This window comes from Pogoniulus pusillus, chromosome 17 (assembly GCF_015220805.1).
Source record: "Pogoniulus pusillus isolate bPogPus1 chromosome 17, bPogPus1.pri, whole genome shotgun sequence".
Classification (NCBI taxonomy): domain Eukaryota; kingdom Metazoa; phylum Chordata; class Aves; order Piciformes; family Lybiidae; genus Pogoniulus; species Pogoniulus pusillus.
The window spans coordinates 2,209,578-2,227,811 of NC_087280.1; the positions used below are offsets into that span (position 1 = coordinate 2,209,578).

Below are 18,234 nucleotides of genomic sequence, written 5' to 3' on the forward strand. Positions count from 1 at the left end.
CTTTGGGGTTCTCAGGCTGAATGCAGTGAGCAGTGAGGTGGTGAGGTGGATCTTTGGGGTTCCCAGGCTGAATGCAGTGAGCAGTGATGTGGTGAGGTGGATCTTTGGGGTTCTCAGGCTGAATGCAGTGAGGAGTGATGTGGTGAGGTTGATCTTTGGGGTTCTCAGGCTGAATGCAGTGAGCAGTGAGATGGATCTTTGGGGTTCTCAGGCTGAATGCAGTGAGCAGTGATGTGGTGAGGTGGATCTTTGGGGTTCCCAGGCTGAATGCAGTGAGCAGTGATGTGGTGAGGTGGATCTTTGGGGTTCTCAGGCTGAATGCAGTGAGCAGTGAGGTGGATCTTTGGGGTTCCCAGGCTGAATGCAGTGAGCAGTGGTGTGGTGAGATGGATCTTTGGGGTTCCCAGGCTGAATGCAGTGAGCAGTGAGGTGGATCTTTGGGGTTCTCAGGCTGAATGCAGTGAGCAGTGGTGTGGTGAGATGGATCTTTGGGGTTCCCAGGCTGAATGCAGTGAGCAGTGAGGTGGATCTTTGGGGTTCTCAGGCTGAATGCAGTGAGCAGTGAGGTGGATCTTTGGGGTTCCCAGGCTGAATGCAGTGAGCAGTGATGTGGTGAGGTGGATCTTTGGGGTTCCCAGGCTGAATGCAGTGAGCAGTGATGTGGTGAGGTGGATCTCTGGGGTTCCCAGGCTGAATGCAGTGAGCAGTGATGTGGTGAGGTGGATCTTTGGGGTTCCCAGGCTGAATGCAGTGAGCAGTGATGTGGTGAGGTGGATGAAGCTTGAGGAGGGCAGGTTTAGACTGGAGATCAGGATGAAATTCTTGATAGGGTGGGGAAAAGGCTTTGAGGAGACCTTAGAGTGGCCTTCCTGTACCTGAAAAGAGACCTACAGGAGAGCTGGGGAGGGACTATTGACAAGGTCTGGTGATGACTGGAGGAGGAGGAATGGGTTTGAAGTGGCAGAGGGGAGATGGAAACTGGGTGTTAGGAAAGGGTTTTTTAGAGTGAGGGGAGTGAGAGACTGGCACAGGTTGAGGGTGGTGAGACACTGGCACAGGTTGAGGGAGGTGAGAGACTGGCAGAGGTTGAGGGTGGTGAGACACAGGCACAGGTTGAGGGTGGTGAGACACTGGCACAGGTTGAGGGTGATGAGACACTGGCAGAGGTTGAGGGTGATGAGACACAGGCACAGGTTGAGGGAGGTGAGACACTGGCACAGGTTGAGGGAGGTGAGACACTGGCACAGGTTGAGGGTGGTGAGACACTGGTCCAGGTTGAGGGAGGTGAGACACTGGTCCAGGTTGAGGGTGGTGAGACACTGGCATAGGTTGAGGGAGGTGAGACACTGGTCCAGGTTGAGGGAGGTGAGACACTGGTCCAGGTTGAGGGAGGTGAGAGACTGGCAGAGGTTGAGGGTGGTGAGACACAGGCACAGGTTGAGGGTGGTGAGAGACTGGCACAGGTTGAGGGTGGTGAGACACTGGCACAGGTTGAGGGAGGTGAGAGACTGGCAGAGGTTGAGGGTGGTGAGAGACTGGCACAGGTTGAGGGTGGTGAGAGACTGGCACAGGTTGAGGGAGGTGAGACACTGGCACAGGTTGAGGGTGATGAGACACAGGCACAGGTTGAGGGAGGTGAGACACTGGCACAGGTTGAGGGTGGTGAGACACTGGCTCAGGTTGAGGGTGGTGAGACACTGGCACAGGTTGAGGGAGGTGAGACACTGGTCCAGGTTGAGGGTGGTGAGACACTGGCATAGGTTGAGGGAGGTGAGACACTGGTCCAGGTTGAGGGAGGTGAGACACTGGTCCAGGTTGAGGGAGGTGAGAGACTGGCACAGGTTGAGGGAGGTGAGACACTGATCCAGGTTGAGGGAGGTGAGACACTGGCACAGGTTGAGGGTGGTGAGACACTGGTCCAGGTTGAGGGTGGTGAGAGACTGGCACAGGTTGAGGGTGGTGAGACACTGGCACAGGTTGAGGGACGTGAGACACAGGCACAGGTTGAGGGTGGTGAGAGACTGGCACAGGTTGAGGGTGGTGAGACACTGGTCCAGGTTGAGGGTGCTGAGACACTGGCACAGGTTTCCCAGGGAGGTTGGGGAGCACAGAAGCACCCAATGTGATCTTCGATCACATTGGGTGCTTCTGTGCTCCCCAACCTCCCTGGAGGCGTTCAGGACCAGCTTGGATGAGTGACTTTGAACGACCTGAGCTGGTGAGAGCTGTCCCTGCCTATGGCACAGGTTGAGGCTTGGACCTGGCTGATCTCTGGAGGTCCCTTTCCAACCCAACCCATTCGGTGCCTCTCTGTGGTTGTCTCTCTTGCCTCCCAAAGGTAACAGGATGCAAGAGGGCTGTTTTTTGGTGGGCCAGCCTGATGGTCACCCCTATTAACTCTGCCTTTTCTCTCTTTTTTTTTTCCCTCCATTTCTCACCTTCCATTCCATGGCACTTCCCTGCATCCCCCACCCACCCCCCACCCCCCCCTTTTTTTTTTGTCTCTGTCTTCTTTTGTTCCCATTCGATTGCCTCTGTTTGAATTACAACCCTCCCCCCTCCCCCAGACACTTCCGAGGTTGATTTGTTTGTTATTAATGCTCCATACACTCCAGTGCCAGATCCTTCTCCCATGATGCCACCCGTGGGAGTTCAGGCTTCCATCCTGAGCCATGACACCATCCGGATCACTTGGGCAGACAACTCTCTGCCGAAGAACCAGAAGATCACAGACGCTCGCTACTACACCGTGCGCTGGAAGACCAACATCCCTGCCAACACCAAGTACAAGGTACTGCCCTGCTGCACCCCAGCATCCCTGCCTGCACCCCAGCATCCATGCCAACACCCTGCCAGCACCCTGCCAGCACCCCAGCATCCCTTCCTGCACCCCAACATCCCTGCCAACACCAAGTACAAGGTACTGCCCTGCTGCACCCCAGCATCCCTGCCTGCACCCCAACATCCCTGCCAACACCAAGTACAAGGTACTGCCCTGCTGCACCCCAGCATCCCTTCCTGCACCCCAGCATCCCTTCCTGCACCCCAGCACCCTGCCAGCACCAGAAACAAGGTGCTGCCCTGCCAGCACCCCAGCATCCCTGCCAACACCAAGTACAAGGTACTGCCCTGCCTGCACCCCAGCATCCCTGCCTGCACCCCAGCATCCCTGCCAACACCAAGTACAAGGTACTGCCCTGCCTGCACCCCAACATCCCTGCCTGCACCCCAACATCCCTGCCTGCACCCTGCCAGCACCAGAAACAAGGTACTGCCCTGCCTGCACCCCAACATCCCTGCCTGCACCCCAACATCCCTGCCAACACCAAGTACAAGGTACTGCCCTGCTGCACCCCAGCACCCCTGCCTGCACCCCAGCATCCCTGCCAACACCAAGTACAAGGTACTGCCCTGCCTGCACCCCAGCATCCCTGCCAGCACCCCAACACCCTGTCAGCACCCTGCCAACACCAAGTACAAGGTACTGCCCTGCCTGCACCCCAGCATCCCTGCCTGCACCCCAGCATCCCTGCCAACACCAAGTACAAGGTACTGCCCTGCCTGCACCCCAACATCCCTGCCTGCACCCCAACATCCCTGCCAGCACCCTGCCAGCACCAGAAACAAGGTACTGCCCTGCCTGCACCCCAACATCCCTGCCTGCACCCCAACATCCCTGCCAACACCAAGTACAAGGTACTGCCCTGCTGCACCCCAGCATCCCTGCCAGCACCCCAGCATCCCTGCCAGCACCCTGCCAGCACCCCAGCATCCCTTCCTGCACCCCAACATCCCTGCCAACACCAAGTACAAGGTACTGCCCTGCTGCACCCCAGCATCCCTGCCAGCACCCCAGCATCCCTTCCTGCACCCCAACACCCTGCCAGCACCCTGCCAGCACCAGAAACGAGGTACTGCCCTGCCTGCACCCCAGCATCCCTGCCAACACCAAGTACAAGGTACTGCCCTGCTGCACCCCAGCATCCCTGCCTGCACCCCAACATCCCTGCCAACACCAAGTACAAGGTACTGCCCTGCTTGCACCCCAGCATCCCTGCCTGCACCCCAACATCCCTGCCAACACCAAGTACAAGGTACTGCCCTGCCTGCACCCCAGCATCCCTGCCTGCACCCCAGCATCCCTGCCAACACCAAGTACAAGGTACTGCCCTGCTGCACCCCAGCATCCCTGCCAGCACCCCAACACCCTGTCAGCACCCTGCCAGCACCAGAAACAAGGTAGTGCCCTGCCTGCACCCCAGCATCCCTGCCTGCACCCCAACATCCCTGCCAACACCAAGTACAAGGTACTGCCCTGCCTGCACCCCAACATCCCTGCCTGCACCCCAACACCCTGCCAGCACCCTGCCAACACCAAGTACAAGGTACTGCCCTGCCTGCACCCCAGCATCCCTGCCAGCACCCCAACACCCTGTCAGCACCCTGCCAACACCAAGTACAAGGTACTGCCCTGCCTGCACCCCAACATCCCTGCCTGCACCCCAGCATCCCTGCCAACACCAAGTACAAGGTACTGCCCTGCCTGCACCCCAACATCCCTGCCAGCACCCTGCCTGCACCAGAAAAAAGGTACTGCCCTGCCTGCACCCCAGCATCCCTGCCAGCACCAGAAACAAGGTGCTGCCCTACCTGCACCCCAACATCCCTGCCTGCACCCCAACACCCTGCCAGCACCCTGCCAGCACCAGAAACAAGGTACTGCCCTGCCTGCACCCCAACATCCCTGCCAACACCAAGTACAAGGCACTGCCTCTTCCTCCACCCCAGCACACTGCCAGCACCAAGTACAAGGCACTGCCTCTTCCTCCACTCCTGCACACTGCCAGCACCAAAACCAAGGCACTGCCCCTTCCTCCACCCCTGCACATTGCCAACACCAAGTACAAGGCACTGCCTCTTCCTCCACCCCTGCACATTGCCAACACCAAGTACAAGGCACTGCCCCTTCCTCCACCCCTGCACATTGCCAACACCAAGTACAAGGCACTGCCTCTTCCTCCACCCCTGCACACTGCCAGCACCAAAACCAAGGCACTGCCTCTTCCTCCACCCCTGCACATTGCCAACACCAAGTACAAGGCACTGCCTCTTCCTCCACCCCAGCACACTGCCTGACTGCAGGCAGAAGAAGCTTTGTAGCCCAGTCAAGGTTTGATGAGAGTAAAGCAAACAGCTTAGAAAAGGTGGTAGAGGTAGAGGGGACCTGGTGGGAACTGGGAGGGGGGAAGGGATTGTGGCTTTGTTTTCCTCTCACTCTTTCTTCCCCTAGTAGCAGAGTAGCAGAAGGGTGGAGCAGGCCAGGACATGTAATAGGTCTGTTAGAATCATAGAAGCAGGCAGGGTTGGAAGGGAGCACAAGGAGCAGGCAGTGCCAACCCCTGCCATGCCCAGGGACACCCTACCCTAGAGCAGCCTGACCACAGCCTCAGCCAGCCTGGCCTCAAACACCTCCAGCCATGGGGCCTCAACCCCCTCCCTGGGCAACCCATTCCAGCCTCTCACCACTCTGCTACTCAACAACTTCCTCCTCACCTCCAGCCTCACTCTCCCCACCTCCACCTTTGCTCCATTCCCCCCACTCCTGACACTCCCTGATATCCTGAAAAGTCCTTCCCAGCTTTTATGTAGGCCCCCTTGAGATACCTCAGATATTAACCTCCCAGGCTTCCCAGAGAGGTTGTCTGCAGGTACCTGAATGGAGACTTTCAAGTGTGCCCAGGTGGCCAAAAAAAGCCAATGGCATCCTGGGCTGGCTCAGGAGCAGTGTGGGCAGCAGGACAAGGGAGGTTCTTGTGCCCCTGTGCTCAGCACTGCTCAGGCCACCCCTGCAGTGCTGTGTCCAGCTCTGGGCTCCTCCACTGCAGAGAGCTGTTGAGGTGCTGGAAGGTGTTTGGAGAAGGGCAGCAAGGCTGGGGAGGGGCCTGGAGCACAGCCCTGTGAGGAGAGGCTGAGGGAGCTGGGGGGGTGCAGCCTGCAGCAGAGGAGGCTCAGGGCAGAGCTCATTGCTGCCTGCAGCTGCCTGCAGGGAGGCTGTAGCCAGCTGGGGTTGGGCTCTGCTGCCAGGCAGCCAGCAGCAGAAGAAGGGGACCCAGGCTGAAGCTGTGGCAGGGCAGGTCTGGGCTGGCTGTGAGGAGGAAGTTCCTGGCAGAGAGAGTGATTGGCACTGGAATGGGCTGCCCAGGGAGGTGGTGGAGTGGCTGTGGCTGGAGGTGTTGAAGAAACCTGTGGCCCTGGCACTGAAGGGTCTGGTTTAGTGGCCATGGTACTTGGGTTGCAGTTGGACTTGAGGATCTTGGAGGCCTTTTCCAACCTTAATGACTTTTTGCTTCTCTGACCTGTGGGTTCAATCTGCAGGTGCCACAGGGAGGTGTCATTCCTGCTGTGCACTTTGAGTTGGGCTCTGCTAAAGGTCTTAAGACATCTGCAGCCCCCAGCACAAGCAGCACATGGAAGTGTTGGAGCCAGTCCAGAGGAGGCCACCAAGATGCTGAGAGGGCTGCAGCAGCTCTGCTGTGAGCACAGGCTGAGAGAGTTGGGGCTGTGCAGCCTGGAGAAGAGAAGGCTTAAAGGAGACCCTGGAGTGGCCTTGCAGGGTCTGAAGGGGTCTGCAGGAAGGCTGGGGAGGGACTATGGACAAGGAATGGGAATGCCAGGATGAAGAGGAATGGGTTTGAAGTGGCAGAGAAGAGGCTTAAAGTGGATGTTGGGAGGAAGTTCTTGATAGTGAGGGTGGTGAGAGACTGGCACAGGTTGAGGGTGGTGAGAGACTGGCACAGGTTGAGGGAGGTGAGACACTGGCACAGTTTGAGGGTGGTGAGAGACTGGCACAGGTTGAGGGTGGTGAGACACTGGCACAGGTTGAGGGTGGTGAGACACTGGCACAGATTGAGGGAGGTGAGACACTGGCACAGGTTGAGGGTGGTGAGAGACTGGCACAGTTTGAGGGAGGTGAGACACTGGCACAGGTTGAGGGTGGTGGGACACTGGCACAGGTTGAGGGAGGTGAGACACTGGCACAGGTTGAGGGTGGTGAGAGACTGGCACAGGTTGAGGGAGGTGAGATACTGGCACAGGTTGAGGGTGGTGAGACTCTGGCACAGTTTGAGGGTGGTGAGACTCTGGCACAGGTTGAGGGAGGTGAGACACTGGCACAGGTTGAGGGTGGAGAGACACTGGCACAGGTTGAGGGAGGTGAGACACTGGCACAGGTTGAGGGAGGTGAGACACAGGCACAGTTTGAGGGTGGTGAGACACTGGCACAGGTTGAGGGTGGTGAGACTCTGGCACAGTTTGAGGGAGGTGAGACTCTGGCACAGGTTGAGGGAGGTGAGACACTGGCACAGGTTGAGGGTGGAGAGACACTGGCACAGGTTGAGGGAGGTGAGACAATGGCACAGGTTGAGAGAGGTGAGAGACTGAACCAGGTTGAGGGTGGTGAGACACTGGCACAGGTTGAGGGAGGTGAGAGACTGGCACAGGTTGAGGGTGGTGAGACACAGGCACAGGTTGAGGGAGGTGAGACACTGGCACAGGTTGAGGGAGGTGAGACACTGGCACAGGTTAAGGGTGGTGAGACACTGGCACAGGTTGAGGGTGGTGAGACACTGGCACAGGTTGAGGGAGGTGAGACACTGGCACAGGTTGAGGGTGGTGAGACACTGGCACAGGTTGTTGTGCCTTGAGGTGTTGCAGCCAAGCCTGGCTGGGGCACTTAGTGCCATGGTCTGGGTGACTGGCCAGGGCTGGATTGAGCTGGGTGAGCTTGGAGCTCTCTTCCAACCTGCTTGACTCCATGACTGTGTGATCTTGAAGGTCCTTTCCAACCCACCCCACTCTCTGATTCTGCAGCTCCTTCTTATTTTCACCACTTGCTCCCCACTGACTTTCACAGTGACTAAAGAAGAGGCTGCAGGCTTCAAACCCAAGCTGAGAGGTTCCACTTGAAGCAGCCTGCTTTTCCCTCACATGCATTTAGAAGTTGTGTCAATCTGGAGCAGATAAACAGAGAAGCAGCTGTGATACTGTTCCTGGAGCTAAAAGCCTCTGCTGTGCTTTGAAGCATGAGGTCTCACTGATGTAGATCAGAGCCTTGCTCAAAGGAGCTTTGTTGTGTGGAGCTGGGTCCCTCCTTAGCTGTGATTTATTTGTGTGCTCTCAAGCATAAGCTTAAACCACTAAATCTTAACTGAGATCTTTTAGGACTGCATAAAAGAGAGGGGAAGGAATAAACCAAACCAGAAAGACATCCATTTTTTCCAGGGTAAGATTTAGGAAGCTCACTTCCAGAAGGTGAGCAGGGTCTAGGACCAAGGGATATGTTGTGGAGAGGGAAGGGAGAGGGGGGAAGAAAAAAGGTGGTGTGATAAAAACCATGAAGCAAGCTGAGAAGTCCACTGCAGCCTTTTGTGTGTCATTTGCATTCAATGTGATGTGCACTGAAACTAAAAGACAGCAACTTTCAAAGGCACAGATGAAAAAAGGCAGCTGCAGGCTGTGAGGAGGACTCCAGCTGCCACTTGTGGCTGCAGCTTGCAGCTAAGAGGTGCTGCAAAGAGAATCAAAGGCTTAGGTGCTGCTGGTAGGTGTCCTGGAGAGGAAGGACAGATGGGTTTTAGTGGGGGGAGGTAGCTCCTGATGCAAGGTGCTAGGAAAAGATTTCTCCTTTGGACTTGGGATGGCATAATTGGGCCAGCCAGAGGCATTTAGGGAGCTGGGGCTGTTTAGTCTGGAGAAGAGAGGGCTCAGGGCAGAGCTCATTGCTGTCTGCAGGTACCTGAAGGGAGGCTGTAGCCAGCTGGGCTGGGAGAGAGGAGCTGCAGAGGAGGCAGCAGTGCCCAGGTGGGCAGCAGAGCCAATGGCATCCTGGGCTGGCTCAGGAGCAGTGTGGGCAGCAGGACAAGGGAGGTTCTTGTGCCCCTGTGCTCAGCACTGCTCAGGCCACCCCTGCAGTGCTGTGTCCAGTTCTGGGCTCCTGCATTGCAGAGAGCTGCTGAGGTGCTGGAAGGTGTTTGGAGAAGGGCAGCAAGGCTGGGGAGGGGCCTGGAGCACAGCCCTGTGAGGAGAGGCTGAGGGAGCTGGGGGGGTGCAGCCTGCAGCAGAGGAGGCTCAGGGCAGAGCTCATTGCTGCCTGCAGCTGCCTGCAGGGAGGCTGTAGCCAGCTGGGGTTGGGCTCTGCTGCCAGGCAGGCAGCAGCAGAAGAAGGGGACCCAGGCTGAAGCTGTGCCAGGGCAGGTCTGGGCTGGCTGTGAGGAGGAAGTTGCTGGCAGAGAGAGTGATTGGCACTGGAATGGGCTGCCCAGGGAGGTGGTGGAGTGGCTGTGGCTGGAGGTGTTGCAGCCAAGCCTGGCTGGGGCACTTAGTGCCATGGTCTGGTTGGTTGGGCAGGGCTGGTGCTAGGTTGGGCTGGCTGAGCTTGGAGCTCTCTGCCAACCTGCTTGGTTCTATGACTGGCCAGGGCTGGGTGCTAGGTTGTGCTGGCTGAGCTTGGAGCTCTCTTCCACCCTGCTTGATTCTATGATTCTATGGATGCGAGGAACAAGTTCTGCAGCAGGAGGCTGCTGCAACATTGCAACTGGTTGCCCAGGGAGGTGTTTGAGACCTCATGTCTGCAGATACTTAAGGTGAGGCTCGACAGGGCTCTGAGCAACCTGCTCTAGTGGAGGATGTCCCTACTGAGTGCAGGGGGCTTGGACCCTTGGAGTTCCTTTCCAATCCATTCCATTCTACGATTCTACAATGTTTCCACCACCACTTAACCTGAGACCAGGGTGCTGGAGAGCTGCTGCTGGACACTTTTCAGTGGAGGAGTTGCTGACTGTCTTGGTTTTCCTTTCAGACTGCCAATGCCACCACCTTGAGCTACCTGGTGACAGGGCTGAAGCCAAACACCTTGTACGAGTTCTCGGTGATGGTGACCAAGGGTCGGCGCTCGAGCACCTGGAGCATGACAGCACATGGGACCACCTTTGAACTAGGTACTGCTTGGGGGCCTGCTGCAAGGGCTGGCCAGGGGTTATTCCTGAGGGCCAGGTGCCAGGATTCAGGTGTTTGAAGTGATTACACTGATCACAGCATCACAGGGGGGAGAAGCCCCTCGGGGTCACCAAGGCCAGCCCAGGTCTCTGCTCCCTGCTTCACCCTAAACCATAGCCCCAAGCACCACATCCAGACCACCTTCAAACACACCCAGGGTTGGTGACTCCAGCACCTCCCTGGGCAGCTCATCCCAATCCCTGACCACTCTTGCTGGGAACTAATTCTTCCTGATCTCCAGTCTGAACCTCCCCAGTGGCAGCTTGAGGCCATTCCCTCCTGTTCTGTCACTGGTTCCCTGTGAGCAGAGCCCAGCACCAACCTCTCCACAGCCTCCTTTCAGTAGCTGTAGGCAGTGAGGAGCTCTGCCCTCAGCCTCCTCTGTTTCACACTGACCATCCCCAGCTCCTTCAGTCTCTCCTCAGCAGATTCACTCTCCAGGCCCTTCACAGCTTCCCTGCCCTCCTCTGCACTGCCTCCAGCACCTCCAGCCCTCATGTGTTGAGCTGCCCAGAACTGAGCACAGCACTCCCCAGAGCAGAGTCCCAGAGGCCAATCCCCTCCCTGCTGCTGCTGGACACAGCATTCCTGATGCCAGCCAGGATGCTTTTTGCTTCCTTTGCCACCTGGGCACGCTGCTGGCTCATATCCAGCTGCTTGTCAGCTGCAGCCCCCAGGTCCCTTTCTGCCAGCAGCTCTCCAGCCACACTGCCCCAGGCCTGTAGAGTTGCTTGGGGGTGCAGGACCTGGCACTTGGCCTTGTTGATGAATGAATGATAATAGAATCACTGAGAGCTGGAAGGGAGCACAAGGATCAGGCAGTGCCAACCCCCCTGCCATGCCCAGGGACACCCTACCCTAGAGCAGCCTGACCACAGCCTCAGCCAGCCTGGCCTCAAACACCTCCAGCCATGGGGCCTCAACCCCCTCCCTGGGCAACCCATTCCAGCCTCTCACCACTCTCCTGCTCAACAACTTCCTCCTCCCCTCCAGCCTCACTCTCCCCACCTCCACCTTTGCTCCATTCCCCCCACTCCTGACACTCCCTCACAGCCTCAAAAGTCCCTCCCCAGCTTTTTGGGAGCCCCCTTCAGATGTTGGCAGGCCACAAGAAGGTCCCCTGGGAGCCTCCTCTGCTCCAGCCTGCACAGCCCAACAGCTCTAAGACATCCAAAGCAGCCCTCCAGTCATGTTGATGGCAGTTGTCACCACTCAAAACACCAACACAAAACAAAACAGAAACCACCCAAGCTCCCTAAAAGAAACAAAGAAACCAAACCCAAAAATCAACTACGAAAGAGAACATCTCCTGAGGACTTTGTTGTGTGATACTTAACCATTACTCCATTGCAGAGAGATGCTGAGGTGCTGGAAGGTGTTTGGAGCAGGGCAGCAAGGCTGGGGAGGGGCCTGGAGCACAGCCCTGTGAGGAGAGGCTGAGGGAGCTGGGGGGGTGCAGCCTGCAGCAGAGGAGGCTCAGGGCAGAGCTCATTGCTGCCTGCAGTTGCCTGCAGGGAGGCTGTAGCCAGCTGGGGTTGGGCTCTGCTGCCAGGCAGCCAGCAGCAGAAGGGGATCCAGGCTGAAGCTGTGGCAGGGCAGGTCTGGGCTGGCTGTGAGGAGGAAGTTGCTGGCAGAGAGAGTGATTGGCACTGGAATGGGCTGCCCAGGGAGGTGGTGGAGTGGCTGTGGCTGGAGGTGTTGCAGCCAAGCCTGGCTGGGGCACTTAGTGCCATGGTGTGGTTGGTTGGGCAGGGCTGGGTGCTAGGTTGGGCTGGCTGAGCTTGGAACCTCTGCACACAGGACAGGGACTGGAGGTGTTTCAGAGAGGCAGAGCTGTGGTGCTGAGGGCCATGGCAGGGGTAGAGAATGTTTGGATTCCATCATCTCAAAGGGCTTTTCCAGCAAACTCAATGGTCTCATTCCTTGCAAAGGTTTGATTTGCTGGTTTTCCTGCCACACACAGAGTTCTCAGCCATAACTCTGCACTAAAAGCAGGGACTGCACAAGTTGCACAAAAAAAAAGCTTAGGGAAGGGAATTTGAAACTCAAGAAAAGGTCCAGGAACAAGAAAGAGAGACACAGAAGGTCTCTTTTCATTTAAGAGAAAGTAAATTTCTACTCTAGGGGGTTGCAAAGGATATTTGCAAACAGGACCTCAAAGCTTGGGAAGTGAGAAGCAAATACCAACCCCCCCCAAAAAAGGCTAAAGACATTTTCTGATAGCAGACCTTGGGATTTATCAGAGAGTCACAGAATCAGGCAGGTTGGAAGAGAGCTCCAAGCTCAGCCAGCCCAACCTAGCACCCAGCCCTGGCCAGTCATAGGATCAAGCAGGTTGGAAGAGAGCTCCAAGCTCATCCAGCCCAACCTAGCACCCAGCCCTGGCCAATCATAGGATCAAGCAGGTTGGAAGAGAGCTCCAAGCTCATCCAGCCCAACCTAGCACCCAGCCCTGGCCAATCATTGACTCAAGCAGGTTGGAAGAGAGCTCCCAGCTCAGCCAGCCCAACCTAGCACCCAGCCCTGGCCAATCATTGACTCAAGCAGGTTGGAAGAGAGCTCCAAGCTCAGCCAGCCCAACCTAGCACCCAGCCCTGGCCAATCATAGACTCAAGCAGGTTGGAAGTGAGCTCCAAGCTCAGCCAGCCCAACCTAGCACCCAGCCCTGGCCAATCATAGGATCAAGCAGGTTGGAAGAGAGCTCCAAGCTCAGCCAGCCCAGCCTAGCACCCAGCCCTGGCCAATCATAGACTCAAGCAGGTTGGAAGAGAGCTCCATGCTCATCCAGCCCAACCTAGCACCCAGCCCTGGCCAATCATAGACTCAAGCAGGTTGGAAGAGAGCTCCAAGCTCAGCCAGCCCAACCTAGCACCCAGCCCTGCCCAACCAACCAGACCATGGCACTAAGTGCCCCAGCCAGGCTTGGCTTCAACACCTCCAGCCACAGCCACTCCACCACCTCCCTGGGCAGCCCATTCCAATGCCAATCACTCTCTCTGCCAACAACTTCCTAACGACATCCATCCCAGACCTGCCCTGGCACAGCGTGGGGCTGTGTCCACTTCTTCTGCTGCTGCTTGCCTGGCAGCAGAGCCCAACCCCAGCTGGTTGCAGCCTCCCTGCAGGCAGTTGTTTAATTCCTAGCAGGTAATGATGAAGCTCTTTCAAGGCAGAAAGCAGCCCAGGACTGCTCAGTGTTAACTCAGTATCAGATACCCAAGGCAGATTTGTTTTGCTGGAGGAGTTTGGTGCGTTTCAGGACGTGGCATGGCAGACCATGGCTGCTGAATGCCCCTCTGGGGATGCTGCCTCTCTGCTTTCAAAAGCCATTCAGCCCCAGCGGAATGTTTTCCTTTCAAGCAAGAAGGGGCTCAGATTTCAGCCTTTTGCAGCTCCTGCCATTTCCTGAACTCCAGGCAGCAGGAGAGAATGGAGAATGAAGTCCTCTCCCCCTCCCTCTCTCAGTCTTGCTCTCTGCCAGCCCAGGGATGAAAGTTGGAGGGTTGTGTTCAGCAAACATTTCTGGGTTTCTGTGCTGCACCAAGAGTGCTTCACTTAAGGCAGCCAAAAATCACAGCCTTGGCTTTGAAATCTCTGCTGAGTTCATTTTGCTGGTGTAGATTTCACAGAATCACAGAATCCAGCAGGTTGGAAAAGAGCTTTGAGATCATCATTCAGCTGCAGCTCCTCCTTTCCAAACAGAAGGTCAAAGCACTTCATTTAGAATCATAGAATCAACCAGGTTGGAAGAGACCTCCAAGATCATCCAGTCCAAACAGCACAACAGGCAGCTGCTGCTTCAGCACAGGGCTGACAGAAGCACAGAAACACAGAATTAACCAGGTTGGAAGAGAGCTCCAAGCTCAGCCAGCCCAACCTAGCACCCAGCCCTGCCCAACCAACCAGACCATGGCACTAAGTGCCCCAGCCAGGCTTGGCTGCAACACCTCCAGCCACAGCCACTCCACCACCTCCCTGGGCAGCCCATTCCAATGCCAATCACTCTCTCTGCCAGGAACTTCCTCCTCACAGCCAGCCCAGACCTGCCCTGCCATAGCTTCAGCCTGGGTCCCCTTCTGCTGCTGCTGGCTGCCTGGCAGCAGAGCCCAACCCCAGCTGGCTACAGCCTCCCTGCAGGCAGCTGCAGGCAGCAATGAGCTCTGCCCTGAGCCTCCTCTGCTGCAGGCTGCAACCCCCCAGCTCCCTCAGCCTCTCCTCACAGGGCTGTGCTCCAGGCCCCTCCCCAGCCTTGCTGCCCTGCTCCAAACACCTTCCAGCACCTCAGCATCTCTCTGCAATGCAGGAGCCCAGAGCTGGACACAGCACTGCAGGGGTGGCCTGAGCAGTGCTGAGCACAGGGGCACAAGAACCTCCCTTGTCCTGCTGCCCACACTGCTCCTGAGCCAGCCCAGGATGCCATTGGCTCTGCTGCCCACCTGGGCACTGCTGCCTCCTCTGCAGCTCCTCTCTGCCACCACCCCCAGCTCCCTCTCTGCCTGCCTGCTCTCAGCCACTCTGGCCCCAGCCTCTAGTGCTGCTTGGGGTTGTTGTGGCCAAAGTGCACAACCCTGCCCTTGGCCTTGTTCAGCCTCATCCCCTTGGCCTCTGCCCACCCATGCAGCCTGGCCAGGTCCCTCTGCAGGGCTCTGCTACCCTCCAACAGCTCCACAGCTGCTCCTAGCTTGGTGTCATCTGCAAACTGACTGCTGCTGGACTCAATCCCCTGCTCCAGAGCATCACTAAAGATATTGAACAGGACTGTGCCCAGCACTGATCCCTGGGGCACACCACTGGTGTCTTAACTATATACCCTGAGAATGAACTATCTAGCCTTAATCATATACCCTTAGAATTAATTATATACCCTTAATTATATACCCTGAGCCTTGTTTAGAGCCCAGGTCTGGTGAGGAGCAGCTGAGGGAACCCCTGGAGAAGAGGCTGAGGGGAATCATAGAATCAAGCAGGTTGGAAGAGAGCTCCAAGCTCAGCCAGCCCAACCTAGCACCCAGCCCTGGCCAGTCATAGAATCAAGCAGGTTGGAAGAGAGCTCCAAGCTCAGCCAGCCCAATCTAGCACCCAGCCCTGCCCAACCAACCAGACCATGGCACTAAGTGCCTCATCCAGTCTGTTCTTGAACACCTCCAGGGATGGTGACTCCACCACCTCCCTGGGCAGCCCATTGCTCTCTACAGCTCCCTAAAAGGAGGCTGCAGTGAGGTTGGGCTCTTCTCCTCAGTATCAGCTCAGAGAACGAGAGGCAATGGCCTCAAATTGTGCCAGGGAAGACTTAGCTGGAAGATTAGGACCAATTTCTTCGCTTCAAGAGTGGTCAGGGATTGGCAGAGGCTGCCCAGGGAGGTGGTGGAGTGCCCATCCCTGGAGCTGTAGCCATGGTTTGCTGGCCACAGTGGTGCTGGGTTGATAGTTGACCTCGCTGAGCTTCGAGGTCCATTCCAACCCAACCAATTCCATGATTCCCATGACATTTGGCAACCTGTTTATGCTGGCCTGGTTCTCCTTTGTTTGCAGGTCCTACTTCTCCTCCTAAGGATGTGACAGTGGTGAGCAAAGAGGGGAAGCCTCGGACCATCATCGTCAACTGGCAGCCTCCCTCCGAAGCCAACGGCAAGATTACAGGTGCGGTTTGCAGGGGGGACAAGAGGCAGGCAGGAGCTGCCTGCTCCAGAGCAGAACCTCCTCTGCACTGCTGTGTGCTCTTCCCTTCTCTTAGCCTGGAGCTCTGCTTCTTCCTTGCCAATCCTTTTGCAGCAGCTCAGCTTAGTTATTTATTACAGTATCACCAAGGTTGGAAGAGACCTCACAGAGCATCCAGTCCAACCCTTTAGCACAGAGCTCAAGGCCAGACCATGGCACCAAGTGCCACGTCCAGTCCTGCCTTGAACAGCTCCAGGGACGGCGACTCCACCACCTCCCCGGGCAGCCCATTCCAGTGCCCAATGACTCTCTCAGGGAAGAACTTTCTCCTCACCTCCAGCCTAAATCTCCCCTGGTGCAGCCTGAGGCTGTGTCCTCTCCTTCTGGTGCTGGCCACCTGAGAGAAGAGAGCAACCTCCTCCTGGCCACAACCTCCCCTCAGGTAGTTGCAGACAGCAATAAGGTCTGCCCTGAGCCTCCTCTTCTCCAGGCTAACCAATCCCAGCTCCCTCAGCCTCTCCTCGTAGGGCTGTGCTCAAGGCCTCTCCCCAGCCTCGTTGCCCTTCTCTGGACACGCTCAAGCATCTCAATGTCCCTCCTAAACTGGGGGGCCCAGAACTGAACACAGCACTCAAGGTGTGGTCTGAGCAGTGCAGAGTACAGGGGCAGAATGACCTCCCTGCTCCTGCTGACCACACCATTGCTGATGCAGGCCAGGATGCCACTGGCTCTCTTGGCCACCTGGGCACACTGCTGGCTCATGTTCAGGCAGGTATCAATCAGCACCCCCAGATCCCTCTCTGTCTGGCTGCTCTCAGCCACTCTGACCCCAGCCTGTATCTCTGCATGGGGTTGCTGTGGCCAAAGTGCAGCACCCTGCACTTGGAGCTATTGAACACCATCCCCTTGGCCTCTGCCCATCTGTGCAGGCAGTCAAGGTCCTGCTGCAGAGCCCTTCTGCCCTTCAACCCAGCCACATCTGCCCCCAGCTTAGTGTCATCTGCAAACTTACTTCTGTGCCTCATAAAAATACTTGAAGCCAGCAACTAACTGCACTGTGAGATCAGAGTCTAAGCACAGCTCCTGCTGGCAGCTGAACCACCTCAATAACCTTTGCCTTCACCAGCTTCTGCTCTCCTGGCCCCCTCAGAAGAACCCATCCCAGGCCTCATTTCTCATTCCTGTGGCAGAAAGCAAGGCTTGAAGTCAGTTTATTAATCCCCTAACATAAGCATTAGGACTGAACTGTTAGGAGCCTTTGTAGATGCATCACTTCCAGGCAGGACAAATCACTCCACAGAAGATAACAGTCAGTGTTGCCCTTCTCCCATCTCTGCTTGGGTTCACTCTTCCAAAGGCCCTTCTGAAGGACTTCACTTCAGTTTTCCTTTGGTACCATTGTGCTTTCCTCTTGACACCAGGCTTTAAAGCAGGTTTTCAGTGGCTCACTGCTTGCAGTGTGAGGCTTTGCTTTTCAGTGGCTCACTGCTTGCAGTGTGAGGCTTTGCCTCTCAGTGGCTCACTGCTTGCAGTGTGAGGCTTTGCTTTTCAGTGGCTCATTGCTTGCAGTGTGAGGCTTTGCCTCTCAGTGGCTCATTGCTTGCAGTGTGAGGCTTTGCCTTTCAGTGGCTCACTGCTTGTGTGTGAGGCTTTGCTTTTCAGTGGCTCATTGCTTGCAGTGTGAGGCTTTGCTTTTGAGTGCCTCACTGCTTGCATTGTGAGGCTTTGCATCTCAGTGGCTCACTGCTTGTGTGTGAGGCTTTGCCTTTCAGTGGCTCATTGCTTGCAGAGTGAGGCTTTGCTTTTCAGTGGCTCATTGCTTGCAGTGTGAGGCTTTGCATCTCAGTGGCTCATTGCTTGCAGTGTGAGGCTTTGCTTTTCAGTGGCTCATTGCTTGCAGTGTGAGGCTTTGCTTTTCAGTGGCTCATTGCTTGCAGTGTGAGGCTTTGCTTTTCAGTGGCTCACTGCTTGCAGTGTGAGGCTTTGCTTTTCAGTGGCTCATTGCTTGCAGTGTGAGGCTTTGCTTTTCAGTGGCTCATTTCTTGTGTGTGAGGCTTTGCTTTTCAGTGGCTCATTGCTTGCAGTGTGAGGCTTTGCTTTTCAGTGGCTCACTGCTTATGTGTGAGGCTTTGCCTCTCAGTGGCTCACTGCTTGTAGTGTGAGGCTTTGCTTTTGTGCTCAGAATTAACTACACTACATAATCAAACCAGCTGGCATCTGATGAGGCAGCCCAGGTTCTGGACAGGAGACTCCCAACTACTTAGCTGCCTGTGGGAAGGCAGAATGCTGAATACTCCTCACCTTTAGTAGTTGCAGTGAGCTTTCAAAGGAGGTCTCAAGGCAATCCTGTGTTGTTTCACCTTCCATGAGATGTCTCCTGGAGAAAGCAGAAGCCTTTCTCTCAACTGGATGTTACTGGGTTTGGTTGCCAGCAGTCAGTCAGGGTCATTCAGCCTGGTCTGAAACATCAGGCACAATTATGACCTGGGTGTTTCTGCTCCTTAAAAGCTCAACCTGTCCTCT

General features: G+C 56.3%; 1 protein-coding gene across 8 annotated transcripts in view; it reads left to right on the plus strand.

Annotated features, from left to right (window-relative positions):
• NEO1 (neogenin 1) overlaps positions 1 to 18,234 on the plus strand; it is a 311,645-nt gene that overhangs the window by 231,371 nt on the left and 62,040 nt on the right. For 7 of the 8 annotated variants that reach the window (XM_064157224.1, XM_064157230.1, XM_064157225.1 and 4 more), the window contains 3 exons: positions 2,568 to 2,791; positions 9,857 to 9,995; positions 15,586 to 15,693. In XM_064157224.1, the coding sequence (XP_064013294.1) occupies positions 2,568 to 2,791; positions 9,857 to 9,995; positions 15,586 to 15,693 (471 nt within the window). The remainder of the gene's footprint in view (positions 1 to 2,567; positions 2,792 to 9,856; positions 9,996 to 15,585; positions 15,694 to 18,234) is intronic. The other variant, XM_064157226.1, reaches the window with a different exon arrangement.